General features: G+C 43.4%; 1 protein-coding gene across 2 annotated transcripts; it reads left to right on the top strand.

Moving 5' to 3' along the window:
• The first annotated feature begins 2,610 nt into the window (after positions 1 to 2,610).
• LOC106612235 (coiled-coil domain-containing protein 69) lies at positions 2,611 to 21,881 on the top strand. Of its 2 annotated transcripts, none has more exons than XM_082956093.1 (9): positions 2,611 to 2,887; positions 8,417 to 8,483; positions 10,516 to 10,700; positions 16,768 to 16,855; positions 17,003 to 17,076; positions 17,217 to 17,318; positions 17,476 to 17,595; positions 18,090 to 18,187; positions 20,141 to 21,881. In XM_082956093.1, the coding sequence occupies exons 1-9, from the start codon at positions 2,867 to 2,869 to the stop codon at positions 20,307 to 20,309; spliced, it is 924 nt and encodes a 307-aa protein (XP_082812219.1). In that variant the 5' UTR covers positions 2,611 to 2,866; the 3' UTR covers positions 20,310 to 21,881. The 2 variants fall into 2 exon arrangements, with proteins under 2 accessions (XP_082812219.1, XP_014068694.1); XM_014213219.3 differs by having other exon boundaries at positions 2,661 to 2,914.
• The last annotated feature ends 1,309 nt before the right edge of the window (positions 21,882 to 23,190 follow it).

Here is a 23,190-nt window from a genome sequence, read left to right as displayed (position 1 = left end):
TACAGGGTCTATAGGTCCAGTGGTGTGTATGGGGTCTATAGGTCCAGTGGTGCGTACGGGGTCTATAGGTCCAGTGGTGCATACGGGGTCTGTAGGTCCAGTGGTGCGTACGGGGTCTATAGGTCCAGTGGTGTGTACGGGGTCTGTAGGTCCAGTGGTGTGTACGGGGTCTATAGGTCCAGTGGTGTGTACGGGGTCTATAGGTCCAGTGGTGTGTACGGGGTCTATAGGTCCAGTGGTGTGTACGGGTTCTATAGGTTCAGTGGTGCATATGGGGTCTATAGGTCCAGTGGTGTAACTGAGACACTGCAGCTGCTACTGTTACTGAACAGTTTCACTGTTCACACACACAGTTCTCAACGAACCACTGCGCCATCTTTTTATGTGGGATTAGAGCTCACTAACCCAAAAATAGACTGGGTTTTGACAAAAATGAAAATTTGGGGGATTTTTACGGTTGATCTGGCCTTAGTACTATAGAGGTGACACATCTATGATCAGTACTGTAGAGGTACCACATCTATGATCAGTACTGTAGAGGTACCACATCTATGATCAGTACTGTAGAGGTACCACATCTATGATCAGTACTGTAGAGGTACCACATCTATGATCAGTACTATAGAGGCGACACAACTATGATCAGTACTGTAGAGGTACCACAACTTTGATCAGTACTGTAGAGGTGACACATCTTTCATGAGTACTGTAGAGGTACCACATCTATCCTTAGTGTAAACTAGACTCACTGTTTCAGTGAACTCTTTGCCGGGTTGTAGAGAAGACAGCTGTTGTCTCAGATTAAAGAAATACAGGATGTAGAGAAGACAGCTGTTGTCTCAGATTAAAGAAATACGGGATGTAGAGAAGACAGCTGTTGTCTCAGATTAAAGAAATACGGGATGTAGAGAAGACAGCTGTTGTCTCAGATTAAAGAAATATGGGATGTAGAGAAGACAGCTGGTTTGTCTGTGTAAACAAAGACATTGGAATCCATTGTTCTACACACTTTGATTGTTTTTATGCAACTTTTTGTTTATCAACTATTTTGCAAGAGAGACTTTCTGTCTTTTAATATGTTCAAAGTTGAAATAATGTAATGTTGATTGAGATAATATAGGTATTTTGTAAGGGGGGGGCAACTTTCAGAGTCATATTTGTTTGAGTCTTATCTATGAGATAAAATCTCTTTGTTCAATGTTGAAATTATTGAATGTTAATTGCAGGGAAATGTATTTTTGTAAGAGTGCCAACTTTCAGAGTCATATCTGTTTAACCTCTTGTAGTTTTGCATTTAACCCATGATGTCACCTTTGGGAAATGTGATTGTCAGCCAAAAGCCAATCAGAGCAGAGCTCTTCATGGGACACTGCCAACCTGCCCAGTAGTTTACATTCTGTGTGCAAGTCCACACGCACGCACACATACACCCACACACACATCCATACATTCCATACATATAGGTCATTTAGCCCCCCCTCCCTGTGACGCTGTGAGAGATCAGAACTCTGATTTGATGAACCTCTGGAAATGAATGTTGTTATTGAAGAAGGCCTTGGATATGTAAGACTTGTAACATCTTTAGAACGGGTGGGGTTTTGACAATAACTCCAACATTCCAGCATCAGTTGTCTGTTTCTTTTGTTCATATCAACCAGTTGTCTTGAATACAGTTACGTACTGTAAGTCTGGAACCAACAGTACCCTGAACTGTTTCTACCCCCAAGCTATAAGGCTGCTAAATAGTTAGTCTGGCTAGCTATTTGGTTAACTATTTACATATCTCCCTCAATTACCCCTGCACATGGACTAGGTACTGGTACCCCGTGTATATCGCCAAGTTATTGTTATTCATTGTGTATTTATTATTACTTTTATTATTATGTATTTTCCTATTATATGTCTATTTTATTTCTCTCTGCATTGTTGGGAAAGACTGTAAGTAAGCATTTCGCTATTAGTCTACACTGAAGCATGTGACAAATACAATTTGATCTGATTTGTAAGTCATGAGGGCAAACAATAATTCTAGGTTGGTAAATGATCCCAGAGGGCTATATGGAGTCTTTACAGCTGGCTACCGCCCGTCCCCCCCCCCGCCCCCCCCCCCCCCCCCCCCCCCCCCGCAACATCAGCATGACCTTCTCCTCAGAGACGGAATTTATCTGTAAAGTAAAAACATGGCCCATTTCCTTCTGACAGACCTTCCTCCCTGGATGGATGGATGGAGGGAGGGAGGGATGGGGAGGGAGGGAGGTAGGGAGGGATGGATGTATCTACTGTGTCTTTCACATGTCCATTGACTATGTGTGTTTTTCACATGGACTCTTCCCCAACATGTATTATAAAAAAAAATGACAGGTTCAGATCAATCCATACAGTTCTTTATTTGTATCTTACTACAGTGAGAATTCAATATTATTGGGCACATTGTAGGCCTGATATAATTAAATAGCCTCTGGGCAATAGGAAAAACAATCCATGCATGAAACCTATGATTAGGTAACCTATTATGTGTGATGTAAATCTAATGGGGAGTGTATTCGGTGTATTACGGTAAAATGTCAAATCGATAGACTTGAAACACCCACAAGCCTCAATTTTGCGTAACAGGATGGGCAATCCACTGATCTACACCCTGTTTCCCCTTCTAGAACGTGGGTCGGTTCAGTTTGTTTTAAGATCAGTGTTTTTGATTTTTAAAGAGAACCGCCCATCTGGTCGAGTTGAGTGAGTTGTTCTGAGTGAGAGTGAGCAGCACAGACCTCTTGAGAGACCCTACCACAGACCGGCGAGGCGCAGTGTTCAGAAGAGTTGGTAACTCTAGACAGGGACTGGTAGGGTTGACGAGAGGACGCGGGCAGGCATGGGTTGCAGCCACAGCAAGGTGCGTGGCAGAATTTGCAAGAAAACGGTATTTATTCATCTTTGTTGTGAAATAATCTAGGATATTAATTAAGTAACCAAGTGGTGTTTTGTTATTGTAGCTTCCCATTGTCGCACGGATTCGTAGCACGACACAGGCGTGTTGAATTTTTATTTGTTTTAATCGATCAAGCAACATTGTTAGTTTATAGACTCATTTCCCACATGCGTTAATCTCTAGTGGATTTTATTCCTGGGGATTAACATCCGTGTTTTGCAACGCGTGATGTATTCTATCAGTCAATTTGTGCGACGTTTTCTCAAAGTTTTTTTTAATTGGAAACAGATGTGCTGAAAATAATTTAAAAGATGTCTATCCTCTGAGACTGACTTTCCCACGGTTTCAAACTCTACTTGTCAAACGTAACAGTTCAGTGAACTAATCTGACCTCATTCTTCCGCATTAATTATAGGAAGTTACAGGTTGACCAGACATTGACAGTCACTGGTGGTGATGCATTGTATCAATGACCTTAGGTGTGTCATTGTATCATCATCAGTAAATTATACATTGTATTAATTGATTGACACCCTGTAGCCTACATAGTCAGTGAATTACATCTGTGAAGTTTTTTTTAACTTTCTGATCATACGAGTTGTCGGGTTTTTCTACTTAAGTGCACAAAATCAGTTGATGTTTCCTGTGACGACTACTGATAACTACAAATTGCACTGTTTTGTGATAGGAAAGAAGTGACTTGGGGATATGGAAAGTGTAATTATTAACATCCAGTTAAATGTATTTTCAGTAGGCTACAGTTAGATGTACTAGTACTGCCTCTGACATTTACAACCAGTGACACAGGCTTATATTACCATCCAGAAATGATACCCAAGATTGTACCACTTCCAGGAGGCGTTGAAGAGCGAGACTAGATTGATTAAGTTCAATTTATTTCCCCTTCAACTCATCTGGCAATGCATCAAACAGTCACACATTGAGACCACTTACACAGTTAAAAACAGCAGGTGTCCTTTGATTGATTAGTCAAGATTCTCTGTGAGTGGATTTCTTCATTTCTCAATGGTGGTGTTTGACATGCACTCCTTGAGATAAAAAGATTTTCTTATTTTACAAAAAAAGTAAGTACTTAAGAGGTACTGTAAACCAAGCCGCTGGCGAGCTGTATTGCAGCGTCTGCAGAGCAGATCACAAAACCATCTGTTTGGCTGGTTGACGTAGGCAACTGGAGAAGTGTGAAGATCTGCTAGAGAGGGCTCTGCAAGAGAAGCCTGGAGAGACAGAAACACACACACACACACACACACACACACACACACACAGCAATATGGGGCTCCATCCGGACCATGATGAAAATGCCACATGAAGAAACTCCTCCTCAGCCAAGTGTTAATGGCATATCACGGAACATGTGTTTCTCTGCTTGGAAGACTCAACCACAGTCTAAATTAAATGTCCTTTAACTAAGTCTGAATGTCCTTTGTTGTATTGAAGATGTGGTTTTAGTTTTCTGAATTTTCTTTGAGTTGGGGGCTGTTTTTCTCGTTCTCTCAGCCGGTGGTACATGTCTGTCGCCTATGCGTGTACCTTTTACAGGCCTGTTCTTTATTCACATTTTTTGTTGTTGACATTTCGAACTCTTCTTGGAAAGTTTCTTTCAACTCTTGTGAGAGCATACCTGGACTAGATATTTCTCACAAAAGTCACAAAACATTCAGTATTAACCTTAACTCTAGGGCCAGGAGGAACTTGTAAACATTAGGAGTCTGGTGTAGGCTACAGTCTGCCATGGGGCTAGGATGTTCCCTGTGCATTTAATCAGTAAAGACATAACTCAACGTTGGAAGTTTCTCCAATGTTTAAAAAGACTGGGGAGACGGGCCCTCCGTCCCAAATGGCACCCTATTCCCTCTGTAGTGAACTACTATGGGGCCCTGGTAAAAGGTAGTGCACTACATTGAGTCCCATTTGGGACGTACAGCCTGAGAAGGAAGAGAAGGTGTGATTTATGGTCATGTTAAAGAGAGCCTTTCCAACCCCACCTCGTGCCCCTGGACTTGTGTGTTTAAGATCTTTAACTGAGATTTAAAGCAGGTAATAAAACGCATGCCCATCACACATCATGTTAAGATCCTTTATTGAGATTTAAGGCCCATCACACGTCATGCTGTACTGGTCTCTACAGTGTCTTTCTGGAGTCACTTTTCTTTATTGAAGCAGCCAGGTTGGTGAGAAGGAACACGGTATTTATTGAAGCAGCCAGGTTGGTGAGAAGGAACACGGTATTTATTGAAGCAGCCAGGTTGGTGAGAAGGAACACGGTATTTATCGGACTATTGGAACAGCCAGGTTGGTGAGAAGGAACACGGTATTTATTGGAACAGCCAGGTTGGTGAGAAGGAACACGGTATTTATTGGAGCAGCCAGGTTGGTGAGAAGGAACACGGTATTTATTGAAGCAGCCAGGTTGGTGAGAAGGAACACGGTATTTATCGGACTATTGGAACAGCCAGGTTGGTGAGAAGGAACACGGTATTTATTGGAACAGCCAGGTTGGTGAGAAGGAACACGGTATTTATTGGAGCAGCCAGGTTGGTGAGAAGGAACACGGTATTTATTGGAGCAGCCAGGTTGGTGAGAAGGAACATGGTATTTATCGGACTATTGGAACAGCCAGGTTGGTGAGAAGGAACACGGTATTTATTGGAACAGCCAGGTTGGTGAGAAGGAACACGGTATTTATTGGAGCAGCCAGGTTGGTGAGAAGGAACATGGTATTTATTGGACTATTGGAGCAGCCAAGTTGGTGAGAAGGAACATGGTATTTATCGGACTATTGGAACAGCCAGGTTGGTGAGAAGGAACACGGTATTTATTGGAACAGCCAGGTTGGTGAGAAGGAACACGGTATTTATTGGAGCAGCCAGGTTGGTGAGAAGGAACACGGTATTTACTGGACTATTGGAGCAGCCAGGTTGGTGAGAAGGAACATGGTATTTATTGGAGCAGCCAGGTTGGTGAGAAGGAACATGGTATTTATTGGAGCAGCCAGGTTGGTGAGAAGGAACACTGTATTTATTGGTGCAGCCAGGTTGGTGAGAAGGAACACGGTATTTATTGGAGCAGCCAGGTTGGTGAGAAGGAACACGGTATTTATTGGACTATTGGAGCAGCCAGGTTGGTGAGAAGGAACATGGTATTTATTGGAGCAGCCAGGTTGGTGAGAAGGAACACGGTATTTATTGGACTATTGGAGCAGCCAGGTTGGTGAGAAGGAACATGGTATTTATTAGAGCAGCCAGGTTGGTGAGAAGTAACACGGTATTTATTGGACTATTGGAGCAGCCAGGTTGGTGAGAAGGAACACGGTATTTATTGGAACAGCCAGGTTGGTGAGAAGGAACACAGTATTTATTGAAGCAGCCAGGTTGGTGAGAAGGAACATGGTATTTATTGGAGCAGCCAGGTTGGTGAGAAGGAACACGGTATTTATTGGAGCAGCCAGGTTGGTGAGAAGGAACACAGTATTTATTGGAGCAGCCGGGTTGGTGAGAAGGAACACGGTATTTATTGGAGCAGCCAGGTTAGTGAGAAGGAACACGGTATTTATTGGACTATTGGAGCAGCCAGGTTGGTGAGAAGGAACATGGTATTTATTGGAGCAGCCAGGTTGGTGAGAAGGAACACTGTATTTATTGGAGCAGCCAGGTTGGTGAGAAGGAACACGGTATTTATTGGAGCCAGGTTGGTGAGAAGGAACATGGTATTTATTGGAGCAGCCAGGTTGGTGAGAAGGAACACGGTATTTATTGGAGCAGCCAGGTTGGTGAGAAGGAAGATGGTATTTATTGGAGCCATAAGACACACTGTACCCTTTGTAATGAACTCCCTAGGAAACCATGATCAAAAGTAGTGCACTATATAGGAAAGGGTGGCATTTAGGATACACCCCATGTTTTCCAGGCACAAATAAAGCTTGTTGCTTGGAGTTTCTATGTGTTTACACAGCGGTAGTGGTGGTGGGATAACGTTGTGTTGTGGGAGGATGTCAGAAGGTGTCTGGTCTCCATGGACGACAGGGCAGGAGGTAGCCTAGCGGTTAAAATGTTGGGCAAGTAATCGAGAAGGTCGCTGGTTCGAATACCCGAGCCGACAAAGTGGAAAAAATATGCCAATCATCCCTTGAGCAAGTCACTTAACCTAATGTGTTACAGGAGTACTCTACTACTATGGCTGATCCTGTAAAACAGTACATTTTACTGCACCTATCTGGTCTGTTTGTTTTTTACAGTCTGCACAGACTTAACTCTTCAGTCTCTACACAGTGGGGACAGGACACAATGTAATGTTGTGTGATCTGGTCTCCTAGTAATGTCAGGAACCTTGGTATTGTTTGACAGTTTAGGAAAACGTTGGTGTAGAGTAGTCACCAAATGCTTCAAACAGTTTTTTTTTTTTGTCTCTTCCAAGCTTGGCTAATATTTGGTATTGGGCAATTCCACGATAAAGGAATAAGGCTCAGACTGGGTTTTCCCTGTTTAAAATTTTATTTTGAACAAAAATCATTGATTTCAGAGTTTAACAAACCATACAACTCTATGCACAGACTACTTTGAAGAATTTACACAGTTAAACAAACAAAACACATTTTCCATTTACTGGAAGAACTGAGATAATTACGGTTTGATAAGATAATTACGGTAAAATGTTGTATCTGCACAGTTCTTCCTGTAAATGTGTTTTTCTAAGTAGTCCTTGTGTATATAGTTCTATGGTTTGTTACATTTGATTTAAAAGTTTTTGTTTTTGTATACATTTTTAAATGGGGGAAAATGTGAGTCTCAGCGTAATTCCAATACCATGGAATTGCCCAATTACAAAAACAGTTATGATTGACCTTACTGTAACTCCTTAGTGTAGATGTCTATGCTGAACTAGTATAGGTTATTCTACAACAACGTAATGTATCTAATGCAGAAATGTTTTTATTAAGGCTCTATAATTACTGGTATGATCAGTTTGAAGTAAATAACCATTGTATCACATTGTACAACTAGTATGAAGACCCAGGTCAGCTGCTGAATCATAAAACTGTATCATGGACATGTTACGTAACTTTTGGACAAAGTAATGATTCATTTCCAGTCATGTGGGAACTAATCACTCCCTGTGAGAGAGCCATATGGGTCAAGCACCAATCAGAAGCTTTACATAACATCTTACCCTGTTCCACTTGTCCCTGGTACACCTTACCCTGTCCCTGGTACTTCAAAACATACAGAATAGAATAGTGTGGAATTCAAATCACATTTTATTTGTCACATGCGCTGGATACAAGTGAAATGCTTACTTACAAGCCCTTAACCAACAATGCAGTTTTAAGGGGGGGATAGAAAAATGTTTAAGTATTTACTAAAATTAACTGAAGTAAAAAAAAAAATACTTTTTGTTCTTATTTATCTGTAATATGTTGAGAGATTGTGTGTCTGATGTAGGAATACAATACAACTCTTTTTTTTCTCCTTGTAGAGGAAAAGCAAAGTGAAAGAGGAAGAGAAGACAGTGAAGGAGGTCAACAACAGTCAAGATGGAGAAGGTGAGGAGTGTGGTTTCCTGTTGTGTTGTAGACTGTCACTGTGACTCCTCCTCTCCTGTTGTAGACTGACACTGTGACTACTCCTCTCCTGTTGTGGACTGTCACTGTGACTCCTCCTCTCCTGTTGTGTTGTGGACTGTCACTGTGACTCCTCCTCTCCTGTTGTGTTGTGGACTGTCACTGTGACTCTCTCCTGTTGTGTTGTGGACTGTCACTGTGACTCTCTCCTGTTGTGGACTGTCACTGTGACTCCTCCTCTCCTGTTGTGGACTGTCACTGACTCCTCCTCTCCTGTTGTGGACTGACACTGTGACTCCTCCTCTCCTCTTGTGGACTGACACTGTGACTCCTCCTCTCCTGTTGTGGACTGACACTGTGACTCCTCCACTCCTGTTGTAGACTGACACTGTGACTCCTCCTCTCCTGTTGCGTTGTGGACTGACACTGTGACTCCTCCTCTCCTGTTGCGTTGTGGACTGACACTGTGACTCCTCCTCTCCTGTTGCGTTGTGGACTGACACTGTGACTCCTCCTCTCCTGTTGCGTTGTGGACTGACACTGTGACTCCTCGTCTCCTGTTGCGTTGTGGACTGACACTGTGACTCCTCGTCTCCTGTTGCGTTGTGGACTGACACTGTGACTCCTCGTCTCCTGTTGCGTTGTGGACTGACACTGTGACTCCTCGTCTCCTGTTGCGTTGTGGACTGACACTGTGACTCCTCGTCTCCTGTTGCGTTGTGGACTGACACTGTGACTCCTCGTCTCCTGTTGCGTTGTGGACTGACACTGTGACTACACCTCTCCTGTTGCGTTGTGGACTGACACTGTGACTCCTCCTCTCCTGTTGCTTGTCTGGTTGTCTTTAATACATATCTGATGCAGAGGGTTTTACACATCACACTGCCTCTTGACTCATTATAAAATCCTCTTTTATTATTAGGCCCACTAATAACCTGTACATAATAACTGGGCTCCAGTATGGCTCAATTTGTTGAGGATAGCGCTTGCAATGCCAGGATTGTGGGTGTGATTCCTTGGGCTCCTCGTACGTAGTAATGTATGCATGCATGACTAAGTCACTTATTTTATGCCATTTAGCAGACGCTATCTGAATGTTTTAAATGACACACACTTTGTCATGATCCCGGTGGGTTGAAATGATGTCACTACACCCAGAAACTGGTTGGAATTACAGATTTTTAAAGTGACATCATAATGACCTAATTTCAACCAGTCAGTTTTGAATGCTTAGATGGCCTTGGAAACACTGTGTCAACACTGTGCTGTCTGCATTAGAGTACTCAACAGGTACTTTTTTGTGTACTCTGTTGTACTTGGTGTGTACTTGGTGTGTACTCTGTTGCCATGTAATTATGGGTCTCAGGGTCATGCCTTCACGTGCCTGAGTGAACAAGACTGTGTTGGCCTAGCCTGCTGAGCTAAAAACCTAAGGCATTAACTCTGAGAGCTAACACAAGTCTCCATGTCTCAGGAAGGTCAATCATCACTCGGAATGTGGTTCACCAAACTAGTCCGAGTTCCTCAGAAGTTGAACCCCCCTCCCCTTACACATATCAGTGTAGCTATAAGTATTTTATAGTCAGACAGATTGAGTTAGTATATAATACTGGTGTTGTGCTGAGTCTAGTCTGACCAGTAAAGGTTGCAGCCAGGTCTGGTTTGGTTCAACCCCTCTGCCAACTACATTATGGGAATGGCTCAATCACGCAGTACTAAGCAGTAGGCAAAGCCTGTGGAACATTCTGTACAATATACATGATAGAACTGACGTGATTTCTTATCCTACATGTCTACATAATATATTTCTATCTGAGCATTCTAGCAAGGTTTTTGCCTTGATAACCACAGCCATGGGTCGTGTTCAGGTACATTGTAACATAGCGAACGTAGAATTTTGCCATGTAGAACACAATTGTTGTTATTGGACATGTTCAGGTATTGAACCTCCCTGTTTGTCTGTTTTCTTCAGTTTGTAACCTACTGAATACAACCCTGGTATCCCCTCCTCCAGGTAAAGTCCTTCTGGAGGAGCTGAACGTGGGTCTAGAAACGGAGAAGCAGCTGGGTCAGTATGAGTGGCAGCTGAAGATCCTACGGGAGGTGCTCTCTGCCTCTGGGACCCAGGAGAGGGAGGGGCTACTAAAAGACCCAACACAAGGAGAGCTCTGTGCCCTGGTCTACAACATCATTGAGAAGGTATCTAACCCCATATAGAGCTCTGGTCCACAACATCACTGAGAAGGTAGCTAACCCCATAGAGAGCTCTGGTCCACAACATCACTGAGAAGGTATCTAACCCCATATAGAGCTCTGGTCCACAACATCACTGAGAAGGTAGCTAACCCCATAGAGAGCTCTGGTCCACAACATCACTGAGAAGGTAGCTAACCCCATAGAGAGCTCTGGTCCACAACATCACTAAGAAGGTAGCTAACCCCATATAGAGCTCTGGTCCACAACATCACTGAGAAGGTAGCTAACCCCATATAGAGCTCTGGTCCACAACATCACTGAGAAGGTAGCTAACCCCATATAGAGCTCTGGTCCACAACATCACTGAGAAGGTAGCTAACCCCATAGAGAGCTCTGGTCCACAACATCACTGAGAAGGTATCTAACCCCATATAGAGCTCTGGTCCACAACATCACTGAGAAGGTATCTAACCCCATAGAGAGCTCTGGTCCACAACATCACTAAGAAGGTAGCTAACCCCATAGAGAGCTCTGGTCCACAACATCACTGAGAAGGTAGCTAACCCCATAGAGAGCTCTGGTCCACAACATCACTAAGAAGGTAGGTGACCCTTAGACCACAGAAGATTCATTTCTGTTCTAACCAAATGGATAGAGAGGATGGGTAGCCAGGAACCAAATGGATGGGTAACCAGGAACCAAATGGATGGGTAGCCAGGAACCAAATGGATGGGTAGCCAGGAACCAAATGGATAGAGAGGATGGGTAGCCAGGAACCAAATGGATGGGTAGCCAGGAACCAAATGGATGGGTAGCCAGGAACCAAATGGATGGGTAGCCAGGAACCAAATGGATGGGTAGCCAGGAACCAAATGGATGGGTCATCCTTTAGCCCACTTATTGTAGACCATCAATCCACTACTACCTTAAGTGTGATCTGGACCACCGTATCACTGAGAAGGTAGATAGTAACTGTTAGCCCACTTCCCCAGCCCTCAGCTCACTGCTAGCCCACTTCCTCAGCTCACTGCTAGCCCACTTCCCCAGCCCTCAGCTCACTGCTGGACTACTTTTACTTCCAGCCCTTCATGTACCGTTTACCATATACATTCACCATATACCATCGGCCAGCAGCATACCACCCTGCATCCCACTGCTGGCTTGCTTCTGAAGCTGAGCAGGGTTGGTCCTGGTTGGTCCCTGGATGGAGACCAGATGCTGCTGGAAGTGGTGTTGGAGGGCCAGTAGGAGGCACCCTTTCCTCTGTTTAAAAAAATATATATATCCCAATGCCCCAGGGCAGTGATTGGGGACATTGCCCTGTGTAGGGTGCCGTCTTCCGGATGGGACGTTAAATGGGTGTCCTGACTCCCTGTGGTCACTAAAGATACCAATGCACTTATCGTAAGAGTAGGGGTGTTAACTCCAGTGTCCTGGCTAAATTCCCAAAATGGCCCTCATACCATCATGGCCACCTAATCAACCCCAGCTTACAATTGACTTATTCATCTCATCTCCCCTGTAACTATTCCCCAGGTTGTTGCTGTAAATGAGAACTTGTTCTCAATCAACTTACCTGGTAATAATAAATAAAAAAATATCCTGTACAATTTACATTCACCATATACCATCTACTATATCCCTGTACCATTTACATTCACCATGTACTATATACCATGTACCATTTACATTCACCATATACCATTTACATTCACCATGTACCAATTTACATTCACCAGATACCATCTACCCTGTACCATTTACATCTACCATCTACCCTGTACCATTTACATTCACCATATACTATATACCTACAGTGCCTTCAGAAAGTATTCAGACCCCTTTACTCTTTCCACATTTTGTTATGTTACAGCCTTTGGCTAAAATTGATTTAAAAAAAAAAAAAAATGTAATCTACAAATAATGACAAAGTGGAAAAAAAAAAATGTTTTTGGAAGAAAAAAATAAAATGTAGAAAAAATTGTCCGTAGTGCTCTGAGACAGGCTGTGTCGAAGCACAGATCTGTGGAAGGGTACCAAAACATTTCTGCAGCGTTGAAGGTCCCCAAGAACACAGTGACCTTCATCATTCTTAAATGGAAGAAGTTTGGAACCACCAAGACTCTTCCTAAAGCAGGCCGCCCGGCCAAACTGACCAATCGGGGGAGAAGGGCCTTGGTCAGGGAGGTGACCAAGAACCCGATGGTCACTCTGACAGAGCTCTACAGTTCCTCTGTGGAGATGGAAGGACATCCATCTCTGCAGCACTCCACCAATCAGGCCTTTATGGTAGAGTGGCCAGATGGAAGCCACTCCTCAGTAAAAGGTACACGACAGCCCGCTTGGAGTTTGCCAAAAGGCACATAAAGACTCTCAGACCATTAGAAACAAGATTCTCTGATCTGATGAAACCAAGATTGAACTCTTTGGCCTGAATGCCAAGCGTCACATCTGGAGGAAACCTGGCACCATCACTATGGTGAAGCATGGTGGTGGCAGCATCATGCTGTGGGGATGTTCTTCAGCGGCAGGGACTGGGAGACTTGTCAGGATCGAGGGAAAGATAAATGGAGCAAAGTACAGAAAGATCCTTGATGAAAACCTGCTCCAGAGTGCTCAGGACCTCAGACTAGGACAAAGTTTCACTTTCCAACAGGACAACAACCCTAAGCACACAGCCAAGGCAACGCAGGAGTGGCTTCAGGACAAGTCTCTGAATGTCATTGAGTGGCCCAGCCAGAGCCAGGACTCGAACCTGATCGAACATCTCTGGAGAGACCTGAAACTAGCTGTACAGTGACACTTCCCATCCTGACAGAGCTTGAGAGGATCTGCAGAGAACAATGGTAGAATATCCCCAAATACAGGTGTGCTAAGCTTGTAGTGTCTTACCCAAGAAGACTCGAGGCTATAATCGCTGACAAAGGTGCTTCAACAAAGTACTGAGTAAATGATCTGAATAGTTATGTAAATGTCATATTTCCATTTTTTTATTTATTTATAAAATAAAATTAGCAGAAATGTCTAAACCTGTTTTTGCTTTGTTGTTATGGGGTGTTGTGTGTAGATTGAGGGAGAAAAAAAATATTTAATTCATTTTTGAATATGGCTGTAATGTAACAAAATGTGGAAAAAGTCAAGGGTTCTGAATGCTTTCCGAATGCACTGTACCATATACCCTGTACCATTTACATGCACTATCTACTATATGCCCTGTACCATTTACATTCACTATATTCCATCAACTATATGCCCTGTACCATTTACATTCACCATCTACTAAACTCAGCAAAAAAAGAAACGTCCCTTTTTCAGGACCCTGTCTTTCAAAGATAATTCGTAAAAATCCAAGTAACTTCATTGTAAAGGGTTTAAACACTGTTTCCCATGCTTGTTCAATGAACCATAAACAATTAATGAACGTGCACTAGTGGAACGGTCCTTAAGACACTAACAGCTTACAGATGGTAGGCAATTAAGGTCACAGTTATGAAAACTTAGGACACTAAAGAGGCCTTTCTACTGACTCTGGAAAACGGCAAAAGAAAGATGCCCAGGGTCCCTGCTCATCTGCGTGAACGTGCCTTAGGCATGCCTCAAGGAGGCATGAGGATTGCAGATGTGGCCAGGGCAATAAATTGCAATGTCTGTGCTGTGAGACACCTAAGACGGCGCTACATGGAGACAGGACGGACAGCCTGCCAGTCCTTGGCAGACCACGTGTAACAACACCTGCACAGGATTGGTACATCTGAACATCACACCTGCGAGACAAGTACAGGATGGCAACAACTGCCCAAGTTACACCAGGAACGCACAATCCCTCCATCAGTGCTCGGACTGTCCACAAAAGGCTGAGAGAGGCTGGACTGAGGGCTTGTAGGCCTGTTGTAAGGCAGGTCCTCGCCAGACATCACCGGCAACATCATCGCCTATGGGCACAAACCCACCGTTGCTGGACTAGACGGGACTGGCAAAAAGTGCTCTTCACTGACGAGTCGCGGTTTTGTCTCCCCAGGGGTGATGGTTGGATTTGCGTGAATCGTCGAAGGAATGAGTGTTCCACCGAGGCCTATGCTCTGGAGCGGGATTGATTTGGAGGTGGAGGGTCCGTCATGGTCTGGGGCGGTGTGTCACAGCATCATCGGACTGAGCTTGTTGTCATTGCAGGCAATCTCAACGCTTTGCATTACAGGGAAGACATCCTCCTACCTCATGTGGTACCCTTCCTGCAGGCTCATCCTGACATGACCCTGCAGCATGACAATGCCACCACGCACAGAATGAGCAGTATGGCTGATTTTCCTGCAAGATAGAAATGTCAGTGTTCTGCCATGGCCAGTGACGAGCTCAGATCTCAATCCCATTGAGCACGTCTGGGATCTGTTGGATCGGAGGATGAGGACTAAGGCCGTCCCCCCCCCCCCAGAAATGTCTTGGAACTTGCAGGTGCCTTGGTGGAAGAGTGGGGTAACATCTCACAGCAAGAACTGGCAAATCTGGTGTAGTCCATGAGGAGGAGATGCACTGCAGTACTTAATGTAGCTGGTGGCCACACCAGATACTGACTGACTTTTGATTTTGACCCCCCCCCCCCCCCCTTTGTTCAGGGACACATTATTCAATTTCTGTTAGTCACATGTCTGTGGAACTTGTTCAGTTTGTCTCAGTTATGTTCATACAAATATTTACATGTTTGCTGAAAATAAATGTGGTTGAGAGTGAGAGAATGTTTCTTTTTTTGCTGAGTTTATATACCCTGTACCATTTAGATTTTTTTTTCTTCACCATCTACCATCTACCCTGTAAATATTTACATTCACCATCTACCCTTTCCACACTGAGCAGAGCCTAGCCAACTGTACTGCGCTGGCCTGACTATACAGCATGTCCACCATTAGTTGCCAGAACCGCGTTGGAGATGACAATGTGAAAAGAAAATATCCATGCCAATGCAGTACAGTTGGCACAGGGTTGGCACGATAGTATGAAAAGGGCATTAGTGTTTAATTAGTGTGAGCCACAAATCCACTACTACAGCATATTATTACTAAGCAGATCAGAACAAGTCAATCTGCTCCTCCTGCAGAATTGCATTGTGGTTTGTATTTGAATTACAGTGTCTTACACAAAGAACCTGGTTAGCGTTTTGAGTTGCGGTCTCAGTGGCTGCACCCTATATAGTCCCTAAGGGCTCTGGTCTAAAGTAGTGCACTACATAGGGAATAGGGTGCCGTTTGGGACACTGCCCATGTTTCCAGGGACACTGCCCATGTTTCCAGGGACACTGCCCATGTTTCCAGGGACACTGCCCATGTTTCCAGGGACACTGCCCATGTTTCCAGGGACACTGCCCATGTTTTCAGGGACGTGCAGCCTGGAGTCAGAACACCTGGTAGAGCAGGTCATCTGGTATTATACACGTGGTAGAGCAGGTCATCTGGTATTATACACGTGGTAGAGCAGGTCATCTGGTATTATACACCTGGTAGAGCAGGTCATCTGGTATTATACACGTGGTAGAGCAGGTCATCTGGTATTATACACGTGGTAGAGCAGGTCATCTGGTATTATACACGTGGTAGAGCAGGTCATCTGGTATTATACACCTGGTAGAGCAGGTCATCTGGTATTATACACCTGGTAGAGCAGGTCATCTGGTATTATACACCTGGTAGAGCAGGTCATCTGGTATTATACACCTGGTAGAGCAGGTCATCTGGTATTATACACCTGGTAGAGCAGGTCATCTGGTATTATACACCTGGTAGAGCAGGTCATCTGGTATTATACACCTGGTAGAGCAGGTCATCTGGTATTATACACCTGGTAGAGCAGGTCATCTGGTATTATACACCTGGTAGAGCAGGTCATCTGGTATTATACACCTGGTAGAGCAGGTCATCTGGTATTATACACCTGGTAGAGCAGGTCATCTGGCATTATACACTTGTTTTGTTTATGTAACAAAGTTCTCACTGTTGTTTTATATTTGGTTTTCACTATCTCCTATGACAAGTGTGGATGTACATGGCGTCAACCCTGTCCTTGTGTTGTTGATCATCTCCAGGTGAAAACGGAGACGGCTTCTGACATGACTGTTTTCTATGGGGAGAAGAGCCAGAGGACTACAGAGCAGCACGAGAGGCAGATGGAAGGCAAGACTAGAGCATGTGAAATAACTTCTGTATGTAGATGGTATAACCATGTGGAATGTGTTGGAACTGGAATGAGAATGAGTAATCATTGACTGATGTTATCCCGGTCCGTAGAACTACATATAGAATCCCTATTATCCCCCACAGAACGGCAGAGGATACAGAGTGAAGAGAGACAACGGCTAACAGAGACACACCAGGCAGCAGAGAAAGTGTTGAAGGTATGTGTGTTTAGTTGTCTCTTTAACTTGATCAGTTTGTATCTCCTGTTTGATGTACTGTGGTCTGTCTATACAGTACCCCTTACCTTCTAACTGTGTAATAACAAGTACAGAACTGACCAGTAGGTTTTCTTTTAAAGGAGGAGGTAGAGGAGCTGACTACAGAGCTCCACGTGTACAATGAGTTAAAGAAGAGAGTTGACGAGTCTACCTTCAAGAAGGACCTGCAGCGGAACATTCAGGTGTGTGTGTGTGTGTGTGTGTACGTGTCTGCACAATGTGTCTGTTTCTACATGGCTTGTGTATGCAGTTCACTTAGTTGGACTGTTGTTTTAGACATCTGGTCTCCAGGTCTCATTGCTATGCTGTTCATTTTATTCTCTCTCTTTCTCTTTCCAGGCCCATGGCAGTCCTGGGCCATTCTGGGAGCAGGAGCAGGAGAGTCTGCTGTTTGTCATTGAGATGAAGAGTGAACGTATTCAGGAGCAGGGGAACAAACTGCTACAGATGCAGGTTCTGGTAGGTTGACTGGGACTTGGACTGGCTGACAGACTAGTCCAGGCACCTGACTCTTATATTTCTCCTAGTCAAAGTTTATTTAAAGTGCATCATCACAGTCTCAATACACTTTACAGAGGAATAAAACAGAAACAAGAAATCTTAGGTGCTCTGCACTGTCAAAAAATACTCGGTTATAGTCTCTCGAAGTCTGACACCGTATCCGGGCGCAAATGTATTTTCTCCCCCCAAACCAAACGCCTTCACGACACGCAGGTTGTACTGTCAAAACAAACTCTTAACCAATTATATAAATTTGGGGACAGGTCGAAAAGCATTAAACATTTATGGCAATTTTAGCTAGCTAGCTTGCAGTTGCTAGCTAATTTGTCCTATTTAGCTAGCTTGCTGTTGCTAGCTAATTTGTCCTGGGATATAAACGTTGAGTTGTTATGTTGCATTTCAGGTAAAATAACAAGTCTTCACCACCTAACTTTGTATTTCTACCACGTCAGGTGGAGAAGAATCTGTCTCTGGAAGACCAGGTCATAAATGTTTTACAGCAGAACGAGGACCTGAGGGTTCGGATTGACAACCATCAAAGCCTTATACAGTAAGAACTGCTGCTACTTATCATATGATATCCACACCATCTCTGTCTGTTGGAACAGTCCGTTACCCTGGAGTCGTGGGTAACAGTCTGTCACCCTGGAGTTAACGTTGATAGGTCTGTACCAGGAAGTCACATTGTAGAAGACTACATGGCAACAAGGCTGTAAATAGATAACAAACTTAAGATCTGTTCAAACAAACTTAAATTTAGCAAATGGCTTTGGCATTTACATAAGATGTGAATGTGGTGCCACTTGGTGGAGAAAGTGGTAGGAATATTTCTTAAAGGAAGCAAGTTGTGGCAGTTTACAGTACTTTAGTGTAAAAGTGAAATTTCCCCGTAGAAACTTGTGTAATTTCCTCTTTTATATTAAAGTATATAGATGCTGGATTACTTTTTGGTGCTACTTCTACTTACGGCAATGCCTTTACATTTGTAGAATTTTGATGAACAGTGATTTGAGGTCAGGAAAATATTTAAAAATCTACTTTGCTACAGATTTGTTTTTTTTCTCGCTCATTATGAATGTCTTTCTGTCAAACTATCAATGTAATACAGTGCATTCTGAAAGTATTCAGACCCCTTGACTTTTTCCACATTGTTACATTACAGCCTTATTCTACAATTGATTAAATCGTTTTATTCCCTCATCAATCTACACACAATACCCCATAGTGATGAAGCAAAAACACATTTTACATAAGTATTCAGACCCTTTACTCAGTACTTTGTTGAAACACCTTTGGCAGCGATTACAGCCTTGAGTCTTGGGTATGACGTTACAAGCTTGGCACACCTGTATTTGGGGAGTTTCTCCCATTCTTCTCTGCAGATCTTCTCAAGCTCTGTCAGGTTGGATGGGTAGCGTTGCTGCACAGCTATTTTCAGGTCTCTCCAGAGATTGGATTTAAATCCGGGCTCTGGCTGGGTCACTCAAGGACATTCAGAGACTTGTCCCGAAGCGACTCATGCGTTGTCTTGGCTGTGTGCTTAGGGTCATTGTCCTGTTGGAAGGTGAACCTTCGTCCCAGTCTGAGGTCCTGAGCACTCTGGAGCCGGTTTTCATCAAGGATCTCTCTGTACTTTGCTCCGTTCATCGTTCCCTCGATCCTGACTAATCTCCCAGTCCCTGCCACTGAAGAACATCACCGCTGCCACCACCATGCTTCACTGTATGGATGGTATAGGCCAGGTGATGAGCGATGCCTGGTTCAAATAGTTAAATCTTGGTTTCATCAGACCAGAGAATCTCGTATGGTCAGAGTCCTTTAAGGTGCCTTTTGGCAAACTCCAAGCAGGCTGTCATGCCTTTTACTGAGGAGTGGCTTCCATCTGGCCACTACCATAAAGACCTGATTGGTGGAGTGCTGCAGAGATGGTTGTCCTTCTGGAAGGTTCACCCATCTCGGGTTCTTGGTCACCTCCCTGACCAAGGCCCTTTTCCCCCGATTTGTCAGTTTGGCCGGGCAGCTAGCTCTAGGAAGTGTATTGGTGGTTCCAAACGTCTTCCATTAAGAAGGATGGAGGCCACTGTTCTTCCTTCAATACTGCAGGTATTTTTGGGTACCCTTCCCCAGATCTGTGCCTCAACACAATCCTGTCTCGGAGCTCTATGGACAACTCCTTCGACCTCATGGCTTGGTTTTTGCTCTGACATGCACTGTCAACTGTGGGAACTTATATAGACAGGTGTGTGCCTTTCAAGTCTCATAGCAAAGGGTCTGAATACTTATGTAAATAAGTTATTTCTGTTTTTTGTTTTAAAAACACTTGCAAAAACGTGTCATAATGAGGTATTGTGTGTAGATTGAGGAAAAACATTTATTTAATCCATTTTAGAATAAGGATGTAATGTAACAAAATGTGGAAAAGGTCAAGGGGTCTGATTTACTTTCCTAATGCACTGTATACGTGTCTTCTAATATTTGTCCTTCCCTGTGCTCCTGTCTTTAGGCAGCTCTCCAAAGAGCACCAGGACCTCCAAGGGACGTTAGACAGGCAGACAGGTCTCTGTCAGAGGCTCACCCAGGAGAAAGAGCAACTCATGTTTAAACTGAAGCACAGAGACTCCTGTTCTGCCTTCCCATCCTTCCCCATAGTGTCTGAGATCTCCCCCAGCTGATCCACCCAGACCGAACAGGACAATCGGTTACTTCTCTCTTAATCCTGTCTAGGGTTGAAAGCATGGATCCGTTAACTTTCTCAAAATTCTAAAATGTTTTTTTTCAGTAATCTCTGCTTTGAGGATTCCAAGAATCAGGAAGTAATATGCAAGGAGGGATTTCTCCAACCTGGAATTCTTCAAGTGACATTTCTGAATAATCTGGGGATTTTGGGAATGTTTTGGGACTTTTGCAACCTTACTATAATCCTACTTTGACAACCAAAGTCCAGGTACCTTTACAAAGGGCTATAGTCACATGTTTGATGGAACCTGATGCCAAAAAATGTTGCTTTTTTTTCTTCCAGTTTTATACCTGCTGTGCCTTTACAGTACATAATGTTTCTGTAGCAGTATGGTATTCATACAACAGGACTGTTTTTAGGGGGGGGGTTGGAGGGCATTGGGCACAGCCATGCACTGTTGGACTTAACTGACACCCTGCTGTTCAACTGAGATTCTTATTCAACTGACATTCTCATAGTTGTGTTACTGTACTGATATTCTAGGTGAATGTGACAGTGTTCACTTTGATGGTTTGAATTGCAGTTGGAGAGGCAGATGTTCAATCATGTAGTACGTAGCTAGTACCTACATCTTTTTTTATCTACCTACTTCCTGAGACACTATTACGACGTCTGTCAAGGTTTTACATCACTGAATATGGAGTAAATGTTACAGAATATAATGCAGTATATACAATTTAAACAGTTACTTTAGACAACTGCTTTTGTATTAGGGATATGTTTTACTTTTTTGTTTCATACAATATGGGAAATGGATTGCCATGGCAAGTTTTTATTTTTGCAGATGAGGACTATGGGTATTTTTGTGACTTTTTTAAAGTTACAAAGAACCAAAAGCACTTCTCAGTGTTTTTAATTTCTATTTCTTCTGATGCACTAGCACTTTTAATCAGTATTTTACTAGTACTAAATGTGAGAAAGGTTGCTGTATTTTATTTTTTTTACTCTTGTTTACTCCTGTGTTTTACTTTTTTGTTTGTTTACATTGACATTTTAATAATTTAGCCAACGCTCTTATCCACAAAGGCAGCGGATAGCTCTAGGAGGAGAGAGAGAGGGGGAGTGCTTGAGTTACAATAAACATCTGCATCTGAACCACTGTACTTTGTGTTTGTGTGAAATGTGTCAGTGTCTCCACTAGGGGGCAGGTTGTGTGAAATGTAATATGCGACTGTTAATTTTAACTTTTAATATTCCATCTGACAAAACTCCTATTCTCTAGCTGTATTGTTTAGTGTGTATTATCTTCCTTTTTATACCAAAAGGCTCTTCTCAGATATTTAAAAACAAATGATTTTAGTGTTAAGTAACAGTTATTTTTCCCGTACTGTGTGTAATGCACTGTAATAAACGCTGGGGGGCAGAACAGGACAGTTGTGTGGAAAGAGTTGATGAGTATTGCTTTGGCTAGGTCCTGTTCTGTTGTATCTGTCACTTTTTATTTGATTTCTCCAGTATGTTTTCACTGAAAGAAAAAGGCTGTCACAATAAAAGAATGAAAATGTTATGTGTTTGACTAGTCAATGTGAAAACGTGCGAAAGTGCAGAAAAGATACTGTGATGTTAATGCGTTTTAGGGTATAGTCACTTAATAATGTAAAAAGGGTTAATTAGTTCCTAATTTATGAAATAATTTACCCTGCAGCCATGACCACCTCATCCATTCCCACTGTGTGTTTATAATGAGATGATTTGAGAAGGTGTCGTTTGGGACTAACAACAACCATAAAGATGAAGCTGATTGACACATTCATTGGTGACTTTTGCACCCTGGTGCTTGAACCTACCCTCCCCCCGGTGCTTTGCTCAGGGCTGATGGAGAGCAGAGGCGGTGAAAGTGGGACAACCCTCACCCCTCTCACCCCCTTCTCTGTCTTGTTGCGGCCAGCAGCGGAACCGTTCGCTCAGCGGATGTAAAAGGATCACTATGTCAGTGGATGTTTGACAAGCCAGGACAATACCTGGTGGGGCTCCACGCTAACGGCAGGTCAAACCCCCGGCTGTGGTGTCACCCAGTTCCCAGGGCGTTTCACAGTCACCTGGGGGAACACCTTTCTGCGTTTTGCCTCCCAAATGGCACCCTAGCAATAATGCAGGATCCTGTTACAACTCCCAGTCACAATGAGGAGCATGTCAACCCCATCTGCACACAGACACACACAGTCTAGCTAGCATGACAACTAACCCAAGACTGGAGGCTGAACCTGTGAATACTGAAACGGTGACCTGTCCTTTATCTAAGAGTTACCTCCTCACTTTTTTTCCCATGAATTGCCTTTTGTTGATTTGTTAGAGGTTAATAACGATGTCTGATTTACTATAACCACCAAGCCAAACACCCACAATGCTTCCCGTTGAAACGGAGTCATGACAGAGACACACAGCTCTATCGTTAATATTCCTGGGGAGGTGGAGAAGAAAGAGCGATGAGGAGCTGTGTCTGGTGTCATGACCGTGTTTTGAACACACCTGATTTGTCTTGGTCCCTCTGTGCATTATTAGCTCCGTGAATTTAGTACAATACCTGACCCTGCCTCATCATTTGCTAATTGCTCAGAAATAGAAGCATATTCCCATATTCATTAACAGACTAGTGAAAATGTTTGCGTTACCTCTGTGTCTTCATGCCTGATTAATAACATGTGAATACACTCCTAGTGTCTTTATTACAATTTTGATCATTTTATTACAGGCAATGCAATAACCCTTAAATTACCAAGTGGGGAATTAAGAATTAAAAACCTCATGCAAATTTCTGTAGGTAATTACCAACTGCTATTTGTGGCAACTGAGGTGCTTTTCATCGCATTTGCTTA

The sequence above is a fragment of the Salmo salar genome, chromosome 09 (assembly GCF_965601325.2).
Source record: "Salmo salar chromosome 09, fSalSal1, whole genome shotgun sequence".
Lineage (NCBI taxonomy): Eukaryota > Metazoa > Chordata > Actinopteri > Salmoniformes > Salmonidae > Salmo > Salmo salar.
This window is presented reverse-complemented; position numbering and strand designations above follow the sequence as displayed.

Coding starts and splice junctions, on each gene's coding strand:
- LOC106612235 (XM_014213219.3), top strand. CDS start 2,867: ATGGGTTGCAGCCACAGCAAGGTGCGTGGCAGAATTTGCAAGAAAACG. Junction 17,077..17,216: donor CAGCAGAGAAAGTGTTGAAG/GTATGTGTGTTT, acceptor TTTCTTTTAAAG/GAGGAGGTAGAGGAGCTGAC. Junction 18,188..20,140: donor AACCATCAAAGCCTTATACA/GTAAGAACTGCT, acceptor TCCTGTCTTTAG/GCAGCTCTCCAAAGAGCACC.